Source organism: Nuphar pumila, chromosome 10 (genome assembly GCF_984573655.1).
Source record: "Nuphar pumila chromosome 10, dmNupPumi1.hap1.1, whole genome shotgun sequence".
Taxonomy (NCBI): domain Eukaryota; kingdom Viridiplantae; phylum Streptophyta; class Magnoliopsida; order Nymphaeales; family Nymphaeaceae; genus Nuphar; species Nuphar pumila.
Window position 1 is genome coordinate 115,080,234 of NC_143258.1, and position 9,681 is coordinate 115,089,914.

General features: G+C 41.6%; 1 protein-coding gene across 1 annotated transcript; it reads left to right on the forward strand.

Moving 5' to 3' along the window:
- Positions 1-528: 528 nt before the first annotated feature.
- LOC149827998 (ARF guanine-nucleotide exchange factor GNOM-like) lies at positions 529-6,472 on the forward strand. Its single transcript, XM_090019789.1, has 3 exons — positions 529-581; positions 1,420-2,227; positions 2,299-6,472. The coding sequence occupies exons 2-3, from the start codon at positions 1,487-1,489 to the stop codon at positions 5,938-5,940; spliced, it is 4,383 nt and encodes a 1,460-aa protein (XP_089875915.1). The 5' UTR covers positions 529-581; positions 1,420-1,486; the 3' UTR covers positions 5,941-6,472.
- The last annotated feature ends 3,209 nt before the right edge of the window (positions 6,473-9,681 follow it).

A 9,681-nucleotide genomic window follows, 5' to 3' on the forward strand; every position in this document is an offset into this window, starting at 1 on the left:
ACCATCTAGATCTATATTCAGATTCATATCTCTTGTGGGAACTATTGTTGCCATTGTCATTGCGAATCGGCCTGAATCTTCTGATTCTGATCATATTGGTAGAAAACCGATATGAAACTGACCTGAACCGGCTAACTTTCAAATAAATCTGAAATTGGTTAAAAATGGTTTTTAAATATTTTTAATATATATATTTTTTAAATGTGTCTTTCTGTGGATAAAAGTTGGCCGAATCAAAACGATTCATCCCTGAATTGGAATTTCCCGATTCCCCGGATCGATTCAGGGTCCGAGACAATTCTTACAACATTGATTGGATCTACGGATTAAGATGTGGTTCTGTCATAATCCAGCCCGTATCCAATCTATTTTCACTCGTGGAATCCACTACTGGCACATTTCGCAATCATCGTAAAGTCGAAGGTTACTTTCGTAAATAGCAAATATCAAAAAATAAAAAATATAAATGAAGAAAACGTTCATTCCTTTTCTCTCTCTCTCTCTCTCTCTCTCTCTCTCTCTCTCTCTGTCCAATCGCGTCGTCTTCCATGAAACCCTAGCCCTAATCCGTTGCGGATCAGGTACGCAGATCTGCTCTCTGGTTCTGAAATTCGCGTTATTTCTGGCAGAATTTGATGAATTAGGTTTTTTTTTTATCGGGCTGTGCGGGAAGAATTAGGGTTTAAATCGGCATCTGACCGTTTGAGAAATGATTGATTTTTTGATCTCTTTTGATCATGTATTTGTGTGCATTTATGTGTGTTTTCCTTTATTTCTTGTCGATCTTGGGGTTTTGGAGGGATTGGTGATGCTCTTCTCTTTGGTTTGCTGTTGCACATTGATTCGGGATTGTATGTTTCCTTACTGTGTAGTCAGTTTTTTTTTGGGTGAAGCCAGGTGAGTTTTTTCAAATTTTGAGTGTTTATGATCTGATCATGCGTTGGGAAATTGGAGAATTTGCAAGTGGTGCGGTTCACTGACTGTAATTCTCAGCTTTTAGTTTGGAATTCAGATCTTTCTTCTTCTTGATTGGAACGAAGGGTTGATCCGGGAAAAATTTTGGTTTTTGAAAAGTTCCTTGGACGAGAAATGGGAGAACTCGATTTAGGTGTTAATCCTTGGTTGATTTGTGCAATTTGATTAAATTTCTTTTTTGTTCGATAAATACAAGTGATAATTGTTGCTTTGTTGGTGTTGGTTTGTAAATGCTGACATTGAATGCTTGTGTTTGCCTTGTTGCTCTCTCCCCCTGATTTCCTTCTGCTTTGAATTTACTATAGTGCTCGATATTGGCATTTGGGGTGCGTTCTTTTATTATGTAGTTAAGAGTTTTAAACTTGATATCCAGCAGAAGCGATGCGGATCTGTTTTCTTCATAGATGCACCTCACATTGTGGCTAAAATGTTTTCTTGAGGTAGATTGCATTTTCCAGTCAGTGGTGGGGTTGGAATTGGGGAGTTTTGGAGTTACTAGGCATTTTTTCCAATGGGGCGCCCTAAGATGCAGATGGGAATCGATGTGATCGCTGAAGAGCTGGAGGATGGTGAGTGTGTGGCCAGAAAGGCAGCTTTGGCCTGCATGGTGAATTCGGAGGTGGGTGCTGTCTTGGCTGTCATGAGGAGAAACGTGCGATGGGGAGGTCGTTATATGGCAGGTGATGATCAGTCAGAGCATGCTCTTGTCCTGTCACTGAAGGCACTCCGGAGGCAGATCTTCTCGTGGCAACAGCAGTGGCAAACCATCAATCCAACCACTTACCTGAAGCCATTTTTGGATGTGATTCGGTCTGATGAAACTGGTGCACCCATCACGGGTGTGGCTTTATCTTCTGTATACAAGATTCTTACTCTTGAGATTTTTGATCTGAATACTGTGAACGTGGAAGAAGCGATGCATATGGTGGTGGATGCAGTGACTAGTTGTCGGTTTGAGGTGACTGACCCTGCATCCGAAGAAGTTGTGTTGATGAAGATACTCCAAGTTCTTTATGCATGCACAAAAAGCAAAGCATCAGTTGTATTAACCAACCAGCATGTCTGCACTATAGTGAACACATGTTTCCGTGTGGTCCACCAAGCGGGAACGAAAGGGGAGTTGCTGCAGAGAATAGCCCGTCATACCATGCACGAGCTTGTTAGGTGCATCTTTGCTCATTTGCCGGATATTGGTTGCTCTGAACATAGGTTGGCTAATGGAGATGGACACACACATAAACCAGAGGCATCGGTGAGGGACCTGCTTCTTCTGTATGACTGCTTTGTCTTTTGAATATGTAAGCTAACTTTTCTCTTGTGCAGGTGGTTTTCATCGAAAAGGGTTATGGTTTTGAGAACAAAGTACGTGACAATGAGAATGGAAATTTTGACCCAGATGTTCCTCCAGTTTCTGTCTCTTTCTCTTCAAATCCTTCAGTGAGTTTGGTTTGTGGTCCAGTAGATGATAACTCAGTAGGAAATGCCAATAACATGGAGTCATCAGCTGACATGCATCTTATGACTGAGCCATATGGCATTCCTTGCATGGTCGAGATATTTCATTTCTTGTGTTCGCTTATGAATATAGGTGAGCACATTGGTATTGGACCAAGATCAAACCCAATAGCATTCGACGAGGATGTGCCACTTTTTGCTCTGGGTTTAATCAATTCTGCCATAGAATTGGGAGGGCCATCCCTGCGTCAGCAGCCTAAATTGTTGTCCTTGGTACAGGATGAACTTTTCCGGAACTTGATGCAGTTTGGTTTGTCAATGAGCCCATTGATTTTGTCAATGGTCTGCAGCATTGTACTGAACTTGTACCAGCATTTGAGGGAGGAGCTGCAGCTGCAGCTTGAAGCTTTTTTTTCATGTGTTGTACTGAGACTCACACAAAGCAGATATGGAGCTTCATTCCAACAGCAGGAAGTTATAATGGAGGCTCTTGTTGACTTTTGCAGGCAGCCCATGTTCATGGCAGAGATGTATGCAAACCTTGACTGTGACATAACTTGCAGCAATGTGTTTGAAGATCTTGCAAACCTGTTGTCAAAGAGTGCATTTCCAGTCAATTGCCCACTGTCAGCCATGCATGTTCTTGCATTGGAAGGGTTAATTGCGGTTATCCAGGCCATGGCTGAGAGGATTAGTTCTGCATCATCTGTTTTGGACCATGCACCGGTCCGTGACCTTGAAGAATATACTCCATTTTGGACAGTGAAGTGTGAGAATTATAGTGACCCTAACCAGTGGGTGGCATTTGTGCGCCGTAGGAAGTATATTAAGAGGCGATTAATGATTGGAGCAAATCATTTTAACAGGGATCCTAAGAAAGGGCTGGAGTTCCTGCAAGGCACACATTTGTTGCCCGATAAGCTTGACCCACAGAGTGTAGCATGTTTTTTCAGGTATACTGCTGGATTGGATAAGAGTCTTGTTGGTGACTTTTTGGGAAATCATGATGATTTCTGTGTCCAAGTGCTGCATGAATTTGCTCGGACATTTGATTTCCAAGACATGAACCTGGATACTGCATTACGGTTGTTTTTGGAAACTTTCCGATTGCCAGGAGAAGCGCAGAAGATACAAAGGGTGCTTGAGGCATTCTCGGAAAGATACTATGAGCAAAATCCCCATGTTCTTGCTGATAAAGATGCTGCTCTTGTCTTGTCATATTCCATCATAATGCTTAACACGGATCAGCACAATGTCCAGGTCAAAAAGAAGATGACAGAAGAGGATTTTATCCGTAATAATCGGACCATAAATGGTGGAAGGGACCTTCCCAGAGATTTCCTTTCAGATCTGTACCATTCAATCTGCAAAAATGAGATCCGTACAACTCCAGAGCAAGGTACTGGCTTCCCAGAAATGACTCCAAGTCGTTGGATTGATCTCATGAGGAAATCTAAGAAGACTGCGCCCTACATTGTCTGTGATTCCAGATCCTTTCTTGATCATGATATGTTTGCCATTATGTCTGGCCCTACGATCGCAGCCATCTCAGTGGTATTTGAACATGCACAGCATGAAGAGGTTTTTCAGATGTGTGTAGAGGGCTTCCTGGCGGTGGCAAAGATATCTGCATGCCACCATCTTGAAGATGTGTTGGATGATCTGGTTGTTTCTCTTTGCAAGTCTACGACACTTTTAAACCCTCTATCTGCTGAGGAGCCTGTTATTGCCTTTGGTGATGATACCAAAGCACGGATGGCAACTGTTACTGCTTTCACTATTGCAAACAGATTCGGTGACTACATCCGGAGTGGTTGGAGAAACATACTTGATTGCATCTTGAGATTGCACAAGCTTGGACTTTTGCCAGCCCGTGTCGCTAGTGATGCAGCTGATGATTCTGAGATGTCTGCAGATTCTGGTCACCTGAAACCTATCTCTGGTTCAGTATCAGTTCCCAACATGACACCTATGGGTACTCCTCGAAGATCTGCAGGTTTGATGGGTAGATTCAGTCAACTGTTGTCACTTGACACGGAAGAACCCAGGTCACAACCTACTGAACAGCAACTTGCGGCCCATCAACGTACTCTTCAGACTATCCAGAAGTGTCACATTGATAGCATTTTTACAGAAAGTAAATTCTTGCAAGCAGATTCACTTTTGCAGCTTGCTAGGGCACTAATATGGGCTGCAGGTAGGCCTCAGAAAGGGAATCCTTCACCTGAGGATGAGGACACTGCAGTATTTTGCTTGGAGTTATTAATTGCCATCACGCTGAACAACCGTGATCGAATTGTTCTTCTATGGCAAGGTGTTTATGAACATATAGCTAGCATTGTACAGTCGACTGTGATGCCTTGTGCTCTTGTGGAGAAGGCTGTTTTTGGGCTACTACGCATCTGCCAAAGGCTGCTTCCATATAAAGAGAACTTGGCTGATGAACTGCTGAGGTCACTACAACTCATATTGAAGCTTGATGCCCGTGTAGCTGATGCTTACTGTGAGCACATAACTCAGGAAGTCACACGCCTTGTGAAAGCCAATGCTTCACACATCAGGTCTCAGCCTGGGTGGCGGACCATCTCCTCGCTCCTTTCTATCACAGCTCGGCATCCTGAAGCCTCTGAAGCTGGGTTTGAAGCTCTCACATTTATTATGGCAGAGGGTGCACACCTCTCACCACCTAATTACGTTCTCTGCTTGGATGCAGCACGGCAGTTTGCCGAGTCCCGTGTCGGTTTGACAGACAGGTCTCTGCGGGCAGTAGATCTCATGGCTGAATCACTCCCTTGCCTTGCCAAATGGCAGCGGGAGGCAAAGAAAGCAATGGATGATGCCTCCAAAGTGTCGCAGGATGTTGTGGAGATGTGGCTGAAGTTGGTGCAAGGGTTGAGAAGAGTGTGTTTGGAGCAGAGGGAGGAGGTGAGGAACCACACGTTGTCATTGCTTCAGCGATGCTTGACCATGGTTGATGGGATTGGGATCACCGTAGCCACATGGTTGCACTGCTTTGATCAAGTTTTGTTTACTTTGCTTGACGACCTGCTTGAGATTACGCAGGGACATTCTCCAAAAGACTACAGAAATATGGAAGGATCTTTGATTCTGGCAATGAGATTGTTGTCAAAGGTTTTTCTTCAATTGTTAAATGATCTATCTCCATTGCCAAGCTTTTGCAAGATGTGGCTGGGTGTCCTTACCCGGATGGAGAATTATGTAAGGGCTAAAGTTAGAGGCAAGAGGTGCGAGAAACTTCAGGAGCAGGTGCCTGAACTTCTGAAGAACATGCTTCTTGTGATGAAAAGCAGGGGAGTGCTTGTTCAGCGCAGTGCTTTAGGTGGTGATGGCTTATGGGATATTACATGGATCCATGTGAACAACATTGCCCCTTCGTTGAAAGCGGAGACTTTTCCTGATCAGGAGCTGGGTTCAGCACCTCAGCACTCAGAGTCTGTTCCAGAAGGTCTTATGGCTTCTGGAGCAAGTAACAAGCAAGGGGGAGGATGAAATGATGAAGGGAAATTCCAAATGATTTTGTTTTGTCGTTTCAATTTCATACAGAAGGGATTTGAGGGATCTTGTATATATTCCAAGCGGGGGGCAACCTTCTCAGATAAATTGAAGATACCGATTTGACACTAGAGGCAGGAACAAGAGCAAATAGGCATGAGAGAGCATGGTTCCCTCCCATTGTTAAAGTTGTAATCCTTCTGGTATGGTTTTCATATTTTTTCCATTTTGAGTTTGCTGTTAGCTTGAAAAGGTCTCATGGTATTTTCCATGAGTTTCGGTTTTGGTTGCTTATTCTTCTTTTGTTCCTTTGATTCAAAGGGGCTGTTGTGCTTGTAATTGAAATGAATGCCAGGTTAGATCCACACTTCTGTAACAGAGCATCTTCCCCACTAGTAGAGATATTGGTTATTCAATCAATAGAGTAATCACACTCTTACGAGAAACACAACCAATATGGTAGTCACTTTGTTGGATCTCTCAAACATGACATGTTTTTGCTATGCAGTACACATTCTACTGATGTAAACCGAGACTGTCATCTGTTTGTTTTAGATGCTAAATGCGTGGATGCCAATGTCAATGCGTGGGCACATAATTACATATGCATATTGCTTCCTCACATGATCCTGACTACTTTATGTTGATTCAGAAAATTACATGCATTTCTCTTCTTTTCCACTAGTTTCTCCTTGTTAATTATATGTACATGTGGTTACAAGTAGACTGAAATCTTACACAAAGAATTGAACGGATTTCACGCTGTTCAGCAGCTTGTAATGAACCTTCTGTATTTGGTGGCTGGGATGGTAGCTTGCTGGGTGGATTTATTATATTATTGTTGTCAATGATCGCGATTAGAGAGCTGCATTCCCATGTGGGACTTTTCGCAGGCACGAACCCTGCTGGTGCTTGGTTGTTTGCGGGCCCCGACTGATCTGGAGTCGGACTCAAGTTGTATCATTTTCCTTTCGATGAGAAACTCAAGTTGTATTTTACAAACTACAATAGTAACAAGAATTGAAACCTGTATAGTCAGGCTGCTCAGTGAAATGGAGAAATGTGACTCTTGAATCTGTCCCCATCTATGTAGTTGGGACAAGCAATGATGATGAGAATAAGCAGGCTGCTTAGCCTGTGATTGAAATGCCCATGAGTTATTTTAAAGTTTTTGTTGAATCTAAGCAACTAAACATCTGTTTCTCGTTGTAACTTCATGCTTAGTATTGGAAATATGTCTTTTTATCATAGCCCCCACCTGTTGAGGTGGAACTCTATTTTTCTTTTTCTTTTTTTTGATAATCAAGCTGGGGTTAGGCCCCTTGCATTAAGAAAATTAAGATACAGATTCGAACCATGAAGGCAAGTGGCACATTACAATCAAACAGCAAGCAAAGAGAGATGTAAGGAATTTGATAAGGGAACCGGGTCGTCACCGACGCAGAATTGAGAAGACGAGCCTTGCCTTCAGCAACAGCGGTAAGGTGAGAAATCCATCTACGGCGATGGGATAATGTGGATTGGAAGGTGGATACCACTTAAGGAAACAAGTATTCTCTCAAGAACTGATGTTTCAGGTAATAAGGGATCCAAACGTAAATGGACGATACCAATCTGCAAGTAATGACCGTCAGGACCCTAAACAGCAAATGCCACCTTGCAACAAGGATGGTTTAAGAGAATCGCAAACTGAATGTCAACGCATGCATGTGTACATGACTTCCAGGGGGTTGAAAAAAGTTTCATATAAAGTCAAGGGTGAAGCGTATGGTGCCGATCATGTTCGGACGAGGGAAGCTTACAAAAAATTTCCAGACAAGTCTTCCAAACTTCATTTTTAAGGACATTGAGCGAGCAACATTAAAGTTTTTACATGTGATTAAAAAACAGATTAATACATGTCTCCACCCTAAACCCATGCTAGATTCCTTGTCTATCGAACCAAGGGTGAGAGCGACCCATACCTTGTAGGCTGATTTGCGAATAAGAAGACTGCTCCCCTTGTCGCAGACCTCTCGTTACTCTCTCTCTCTCTCTAACTTTGCTCTCCTCTCTCTCTCAAAATCATGATTTGAGAGGGAGAGGGTCATGCCCTTATATAACAGAAATAAGATTCCTCTAAGGAGGGGGGTGTTCTTTTCAGAAATAAAAAGAATTCTATTTCTTTAAGTAGACGTCCCTCTCTCTCTCTCTCTCTTTATATATATATATATATATATATATATATATATATATATATATATATATATATATATATATATATATATATTGTTTTATCATTGTAGTTATTATTATTATTATTAAAACTTATTTATCTTAGAATAGATGGACCATAGATCTCGACCAACTAGTCCATGATCCAAATTGGGATCCAAAGTTGTGTCAGCCCCTATATATATATTATTTTAACCCCAACAGTAAAAAATAGAATTATTTAGGTAAAAATAAAATTTATAAAATTTTAAAAACCCACATTTTTTAAGGAGATATTACAGTTAATGCTACTGGTGATTCAGTGGTGGTTGTTCCTCGGTAGTCAGGCGGGGTATATGAGTCGGTAAAGGTGGTGGAAGAGCTAGAGGAAAAGGTGGCTTAAGCTCCATTAAATGTTACTACTGTAAGAGCTTTGATCACATAAAAAGTTTTTGTCCAACTCTTAAAAAAAAGAAAAGAAATGAGACTTATTCATCTTCCTCTGATGATGATCGCACTAAGCCTAAGGATACTGATATTGGCGTTCAGTCTGTTGTTTCTTTTGTTGAGAGATCTTCTGCGTAGTCAGGTGGTAATCGGCTTCAGCTTTTAGAGAAGACGTAGGAGCAAATTCTTCTACTGCAACTTCTTGCTCAGTCACCTACTACCCCCTCTTCATCCATTTTATCTGTAAAAATAATCAATTTTATTTTAGGTTTTATTTGCTTCTTGTTTGATTCTTATTCAGTTACCATATTGCTTCATTTTTTATTTATATTTTGCTTTCAAATTGATAGTTTGCTTCTCGCTTCCTATAAATTTCAAAATGCCTTGCTTCTTGCTTTTGCTTTCCGTTTCGTTTTCCGCTTCCTAGTTTGGCAACCTTGATCAAGCATCTAAACCTCGGTGGAGTTATTGGTTTGATATTTTAGAGGATGTGATAATCATCTCATAGTTGTATTTTGTGGCGATTTTAATGAAAATTTATTTATTAGATAGAATTGTTTGAATGCTCTATGAATGTTCATGTTCTTTCTTGCAAAGCTTTGTTTGGTTTATTTAAAACCTAAAGACAAATATGAACAACCTTTAGTCACGCACAAGACAACAGATTGTGGGCTGGTAATGGTATGTGACATGCTAGCCCTTGTGGGTATGTTATTGCTTGTATTTATTTTCGTCGTTAGTAATCCTATTGTGTAACACCTCCTACGAGCTAGGTCTATGCTAATTTAGTTGGCCCCTCACTAGCATTAGGGATCAACTCCATCCTATGTCACATGGATACGGCTGTGGATAAGTGGACACGGCCATTTCTATGAAGTTTCCAATTTGACTTGTATATAAAGGGGATGCGGAAAGTCAGTCAACATGGAGTATCCTTGTGACAGGCTCCATCTTGATGATATAACCCAGAAACAGTCACCGTCGCCTTTTACATCAATTTCCGGTTAATTAGGAATGCAAATGGATCCGATCCAGATCGGCTAAATACATTGGAGAGGTAGATCCGGAACAGCCAAAAATCATAAAAACCCCATCCTG